Here is a 7684-nt window from a genome sequence, read left to right as displayed (position 1 = left end):
TATCTGATAACAATAGCCCTTGGAAAGAGGTAAGTAATGTTTTATCGTTTACATTTAACAATACTTACCTCTTTCCAATTAAAATGGCCATTTCATAAAAGACGAATTATTGAAAAGGGTATAAGATTTTGCTATAAATCTTACGTTTTTTGTAATTATGTTTTGTTGGGGAAAGGGTGGTATATGTATGCACCATTGTGTACAGTCTTGCAGGATAAGGCAATTAAACATGTTTGATTGAATAATTGATAAGTGTATTGATCTTTGCGGCTATTATTATTTTTTTTAGCTGCGAGATAGTATGACTATCCAATCACCATGCAGTTAATTCGTTAACTTTTGTTAAAATCTTCATCACAATCAGCTTGTAACTAGTTTTATTGTGATTTATGAAGTTTACATAAATAAATTTAACAGAGAACCATATGAGGCAACTTTTATTTCATTCAGCAACGTATTGCACTGCTGCTTTTTTTTGTGGATATAAACTCATCATATGAACAAGAATTACAGTTTTATAACCAGACGCGCGTTTCGTCTACAAAAGAATCATCAGCTGCGACACTAAGAAGATTTTCAAGTTCAAAGTGCGAGTGTTTGGTATACCATAAAAGAAATTCTACATATATTTTGTAATGGATGAAATTTATATCACCGTAAACATTAAAATTGGTCAATGACCCAACGATGGTAATATCGTCTATTGATGTTAGATACGCCAATCAAATCAAAGCAGTTTCGTATTACTTGTTTGTAACACACTCCGTGCAATGTTCTACCAGTCATATGTTTACATGCAATAAAAAGACAAGAGGCCACAACAAAAGAGAGATTTTTTTACATTTATATTACGTGGTAACAAAAATACCCGATTGACCATCCACGCCGCAAATAAGCAATCGGGTCCTTGCTTTATTAAAGCTAAGTGTCCTAGGCTTAGAAATGCTATCGATCTTTATCACTTTGTGTTTGTTTCCATCGGGGGAGATAATAACCACGTTTCCACCGTCCTGATCACCGACATAAACGATACCATTTTTATCGACTGCTATACCTCGTGGTCCGACCAACAGTTTGTCATTCAATTCCCAAGCAAGCGTTTTATCAGAATTATAGCAACGTACTGATGAACTTGTATTATCGGTACAATATATTTTGTTATCATGCAATGCAACATATACATCAGGACTCCGATATCCAATATCAAGCTTGGTAACTATGTCATTCTCAAGATTAAGGGAGAGCAGTCCCAATTTAGATGAATTGTGTATCAATTTTCCATCGGAGAATGATATTCCACAGCAGTAGTTCTCTGTTTTTATAATTTTCTCAACTGACCTTTTCATAAGGTTGACAACTAAGATCTTATTTTCGTTATAGCCTGTTGTTACAGCTAATGTTTGGTCGTTTATACACGCAATGCCATATATTGTAGTGGGAAGTTCAATCCTGAACACCATCGATTCATTAGTGGTTTTCACAGTCAAAACATTTGTGTTGCGATCAGCAAAACATACAATATCATTTTCTAAAATTGAAGTTCCGAATACTTTTTTTCCTTTAAAGGTTAGCTGTGTTACCAAATTCAGTTCAATGTCATCAAACCCTTTTCTCTCAATTAAATTCTGACCTTGTTGTTCCTTTTGTTTAAGGTATTTCGTCATTGATGGTGTTACCTCTATATCAAGATCACCTAAAGACGTAACGTCGAAATTGAACGCAGAAATTTTACTATTTTCATGGAAATTGATGCTGCTGAGGTACAACGAAAGACCTCTTTGTAAATCCTCGATTTCTTTCTCATGTTTGTATATTTCTAATTCGCACTCTTTCGTTCCGAGAAAAATCTGAAGTTCTGACGCATGAGTTCTCATTTTTTTGAAGCCATTGGATAGTTCGTCTATCCTTATGTCCTTGACTTTTAATTCTTGTAATATTTTCTCTATGCTGTTCAGTGATTTGTTTTCAAGCTGAAATACTTTTTGACGAATTTCTCTTTCTAACCCGTCCAAATGCTGATTCAATTTAAGTCGAATGGACGTAATTTGCGTAAGAATATTTTTCGCCTGGGTTCTTATTTTTGTCGCGTTTGACTCTTTTTCATGACATATACCTTCCAAATACTTTTTTAGATTTTGCAGACGCTCTGGTAAGTCTTCTAATGCTGTTGAAGAGCGAACGTTTTTGATTGCTTCATCGAGAGGTGGCAAATCTGTACAGTTCTTATGGGTCGAATTGATGCATTTCCTACAGCATGGCCTTTCATGACTTAAGCAATAGTTCTGGAAAAGTGCCTCATGTTCTTCGCAGTGGTGTTTTATATTTAATACGAATTTCGGGAGCTCTTGCAAATCACTGACATCAATGACAGCGTGGGTTTTTGTTAACTTTGTGTTGCTATGATACTTTAAGCAGTCAGAACAAAATGCCTCATCACATTCGAAACACCACTTCACAGCAGTTTTAACAATGAACTGTGACTCACAAACGGTACATTTAGTAATTGTTACTGCATCCATGTCTATAAAAAAAATAAACCTCAATGATAACATGAATCCTGGTTATAATACAGTATGGATATTTGTAACATATTTGCAGTTAGAATTAATGCATTCTACAATCTTGGGTTGTAAAAGTGGTCTAGTTAAGTGATTAAATCTGCAAATTTTGAGACAGAATGACAATTTATGTGTAAGCCTGTTTTATCTAAAATAGAAAAAATAGGTGATTTATTTTTATTCAGATAATTTTAACAAATACCAAATATTAAGACATTTTATAGGAAAAAAATTAATTAAAATTGAGAATGGAAATGGGTAATATGTTAAAGTGACAACAACTCGACCAAAGAGTAGATCACAGCTGAAGGCCACTAATTGGTCTTCAACTATATAGTTAAATATTTCAGAGAATGTGATTGATTTTACGCGGTGGCCAAGTATATTCATAGACGATGCATGTACTATATATCTTTTTTTTTAAATTGTAAGTTATAAGACGACATCTGTTCATATTAAACAATATTAAAATTAGTGAAATAACAAAAATACCCAAATCTAACATGTCTAAGGAAAATTCAAAAAGGAACGTTCCTAATCAAATAGCAAAATCAAAAACTCAAACACATCAAACGAATGGATAACAACTGTCATATTCCTGAGTTGGTACAAGCATTTTCTTATGTAAAAAATGATGGATTGAGAGATTTGGTGCTATAAAACCACGTTCAATCCACCATTTTCTACATACGAAAATGCCTGTACCAAGTCACTAATATACCAATTGTTATGTGAGCTTTTGATTTTGCCATTTGATTAGGGATTATATCTAGAAATTGACTATGAGGGTTGGTTGAAAGAGTCTAAAGAGATGATTTCAGCTTCTCAATTATGACATTTTTATTCTTAATTCAAGAGTTCCAAATGGTGAAGTTGAAATCATCCCTTCGTAAATTTTATGGACGCCATCACGAGTATGTTGACCGTTATGGAATATCCGTTATACATATGGTATCGGATATATTCTCTTTGTCGTATCTTCAATCCCGTTCCCTATTCACGAGTGTGACCTACCGAATTAAACTGTTTACTGTCTTTGTAATAACATGTGCTACATGTGAAGTAGGACCTGCTTTCCCTTCTGAATCACCTGAAATCATCTCAATTGTTGTTGGGGTTCGTGTTGTTCATTGTCAATATAATGAGTTGGATGCAACTGTCATTCAAGGGAGAGGTTTAGCGTTATAAAACCAGGTTCAATCCACCATTTATCTACATTTGAAAATGCCTGTACCAAGTCAGGAATATGATAGTTGCTGTCCATTCGTTTGATATGTTTTTTAAAACGGGACCAAAAATTAAGAATCTACATACACAGTTAGATTAGACATATCAAAGAACCCCAATTATTCAATTTTTGATGAAATCAAACAAAGTTTAATTTTGGACCCCGATTTGGACCAACTTGAAAACTGGGCCAATAATAAAAAATCTAAGTTACATTTTTAGATTCAGCATATCAAAGAACCCCAATGATTCAATTTTTGTTAAAAATAAAATATAGTTTAATTTTGGACCTTTTGGACCTTAATGTAGACCAATTTGAAAACGGGACCATAAATTAAGAATCTACATACACAGTTAGATTCGGCATATCAAAGAACCCCAATTATTCAATTTTTGATGAAATCAAACAAAGTTTAATTTTGGACCCTTTGGGCCCTTTATTTCTAAACTGTTGGGACCAAAACTCCCAAAATCAATACCAACCTTCCTTTTATGGTCATAAACCTTGTGTTTAAATTTCATAGATTTCTATTTACTTATACTAAAGTTATGGTGCGAAAACCAAGAAAAATGCTTATTTGGGTCCCTTTTTGGCCCCTAATTCCTAAACTGTTGGGACCTAAACTCCCAAAATCAATACCAACCTTCCTTTTGTGGTCATAAACATTGTGTTTAAATTTCATTGATTTCTATTTACTTTTACTAAAGTTAGAGTGCGAAAACCAAGAAAATGCTTATTTGGGCCCTTTTGGGCCCCTTATACCTAAAATGTTGGGACCAAAACTCCCAAAATCAATCCCAACCTTCCTTTTGTGGTCATCAACCTTGTGTTAAAATTTCATAGATTTCTATTAACTTAAACTAAAGTTAGAGTGCGAATACCAAGAAAATGCTTATTTGGGCCCTTTTTGGCCCCTTATTCCTAAAATGTTGGGACCAAAACTCCCAAAATCAATCCCAACCTTCCTTTTGTGGTCATAAACCTTGTGTTAAAATTTCATAGATTTCTATTCATTTTTACTAAAGTTTGAGTGCGAAAACCAAAAGTATTCGAACGACGACGACGACGACGACGACGACGACGACGACGACGCAGAAGACGACGCCAACGTGATAGCAATATACGACGAAAAAATTTTCAAATTTTGCGGTCGTATAAAAATCCATACCGTATAGTTGGATAAAAAATGTGCAAAGAGACCAATCAAACTCGGGTAAAAAAAAGTAAAATAAAATTAAGATTTTATGATAAGCATTTTGTGTGCTAGTAGGAAATTGAATATTCGATGCAAAACATGACAAATAAGCTTGATGGTGTGAACTCTGTTTTACAAAAAATGAAGCATATTTTTTATAAGTATTTTGTATGAATATAAAATTTAAATTCAGTATGAAGACTTATTCTCGTTATCATCGAAACTTGTATATCTCAATATGCTAATATTTAGGGCTCGAGCAGCAAAATAAATGTTACAAATTTACTGTTTTACAATATAATAATAGTTCTACAGCTATATATTTTCCTAAACCTATATAAATTTCCTATTTGATCTTTTTATCATTGAAAACAGCATCGAAATCATCCCTTTATCATTGGTTGCTATCAGACGCTTTACCTGTCTTGTTGTTGCTAGGGTGCTCTCTTCGAGGTCCGCGTTTGAAGTATAAATAGTGGGTAACTATTCAGTTCAAATCGTAGTACCGACCGTGCAAGGGCTGTGTAGCCAGTCGAGGTCGTTAAAAACTTCCATTTGTTGTTGTTCAAATCGTCATTTGTACAGAAGACAGCAGACAGTTAGCATCGGATAGGTTGGAAAGGAAGTAGTGAATAGCAGGCAGACCGTTTAATTTAAGTAAAGTGAAGTGCTTGGAACCTGCGGAAAGAATATAGAAAGGGCTGAGACTGTTGGTTCGGTACAGATTGATTGTCCAAACAAAGCTGGTGCTAAGGTTTTGCGTCTCACATCTCTCACTATTGCATTGAGTGTTTGCTGACATACCATGCCTTAGTGCTGCCCTGTTGTTCCTACAGTTATAGACATGTTTATTTAATAAAGTTTCATACGAACAATTTCGCCAGTTTAAATAGTTACCAAAGATTTGTTGTAATAGGTTTCAGACCAGTTCCAAACATTTAGGTTTCAGACCCGTTCCAAACATTAAGGTTACATACCAGTTCCAAACATTTAGGTTTCAGACAATAGTCCCAAACCGTCTGACCAGTTTCACACATTTAGGTTTTCAGACCCGTTCCATACATTTAGGCTTCAGATCAGTTCCATACGTTTAGGTTTCAGACTATATTTTCAAATAGTTGGTTTAAACAGTATCGAACTGAAAGGGTTTTAATTCAACATGTTCGGGTTGGGTTGATAGGTGTTGAAATTCGTTTTATGTAGTATAGTATTTTTTCATATTTGATAGTGATAGTATAAACTTTTTATTGACTTTAGAAATTTGGAATTGCTTTTCAAATCCCAGGAAACTGGAACGAACCCGAGGATAAAAATATCTAAACGTCCCCGCCCGGTTACACGTTACAGAAATATCAACTGTAGAAATCTGCAGTAGAATTAGTACCTCATATATATATATTTTATTGATTTTGCCCGCAGGGTCAACGATACAGTATATATAGCATTTGTATTACACTTATTTCATTGGGTCAATGATACACAATTTTGATATTCAGATTTAGTCAACAGTGACAAATAAATGTTACTAACAATATATATATATATTGCATGTTGCAAATGGTGAAACTTACCAGAATTGATCACCAAATTTTTAAAATTAGACAATGTCATGCCATTTGGCTTCCCCAATTATATGTGTACATCCAGGTAAAAATGATCATGTGATCATGTGATCGTTGTGTATCTAGATAACATTTACGCCTACCTGTATATGTTTAAAATCTATATTCATTTATTACAAAGCGAATAGTTAAGCAGCAAACTATAAATACATTGAATGTTCAGCCGAAGAACTTATCGGGGAGTGATATTTCTTATTTAATGATTTGTATGTCCTTACCTAAGCTATTTTCAAATAGTCATTTGAATAAAAATAACTCAATATAAATATCATGCTTCCGGAGCGTTTTCCGGATTAACCTTCATTAGGAATGCGCAAAACCGAATACTTAGATGAAAGCCAAGGATTTTTAAAAACGAATCGAAACAGTCGAAGGGCTGAATGACAAAAAAGTTCCACAAAGGTCCATCATCTTTGCCTAAGGAAGTTCAAACTTTATTTTTTTGTTTTTATAATTTTTAAATATATCAATGAACATACAATTGATAACTGTGTTTTTAATGTTTTGCCAATTGCTGCATACGTAAGACAAAATACTTATTGGGGTTTAGTGCATGGTAGTACTTTTTCCTTAAGACACTTTTGTCTGATGCTTGATCCGTTTCTGTGTGTGTTGCGTTTCGGTGTTGTGTCGTTGTTCTCCTCTTATATTGAATGCGTTTCCCTCGGTTTTAGTTTGTTACCCCGATTTTGTTTTTTGTCCATGGATTTATGAGTTTTGAACAGCGGTATACTACTGTTGCCTTTATTTACATCAAACGCCATATGAAATTTTGATTGCAATATTAAACAGAAAATATCAACTTTTTTTTAAAAATATCCTCAAATGATAAATTTCTGTTAAAGCAAAATATGTCTCCAGGGTCTCAAATGATATAACATAATAAAAGTCATTTACCATTGAATTTCAAGGAAAATGTTACGTTTTTTTTAAAATGCTACTCTTGAAGATTGCTATTAAACCAGTCTTTTATTGAATCTGTTGATAACAACGACACAAGAAGATGTGCATCATATCTTGATTATTTTCACCGGTTGATTTGTATTTATAAGTAGATGAATCAGCATCTTAGCGACACGAC

The 7684-nt window shown here is 33.7% G+C and overlaps 1 protein-coding gene across 1 annotated transcript; it reads right to left on the bottom strand.

Moving 5' to 3' along the window:
- Positions 1-477: 477 nt before the first annotated feature.
- Positions 478-6610, bottom strand: LOC134699976 (uncharacterized). The gene is made up of 2 exons (XM_063561379.1): positions 6553-6610; positions 478-2521 (listed from the first exon to the last, which is right to left on the bottom strand). The coding sequence occupies exons 1-2, from the start codon at positions 6590-6592 to the stop codon at positions 849-851; spliced, it is 1713 nt and encodes a 570-aa protein (XP_063417449.1). The 5' UTR covers positions 6593-6610; the 3' UTR covers positions 478-848.
- Positions 6611-7684: the final 1074 nt, after the last annotated feature.

Source organism: Mytilus trossulus, unplaced genomic scaffold, assembly GCF_036588685.1.
Source record: "Mytilus trossulus isolate FHL-02 unplaced genomic scaffold, PNRI_Mtr1.1.1.hap1 h1tg000103l__unscaffolded, whole genome shotgun sequence".
Taxonomy (NCBI): Eukaryota; Metazoa; Mollusca; class Bivalvia; order Mytilida; family Mytilidae; genus Mytilus; species Mytilus trossulus.
Note: the sequence above shows the minus strand (reverse complement) of the source record. Positions and strands in the feature narration are given on the sequence as shown.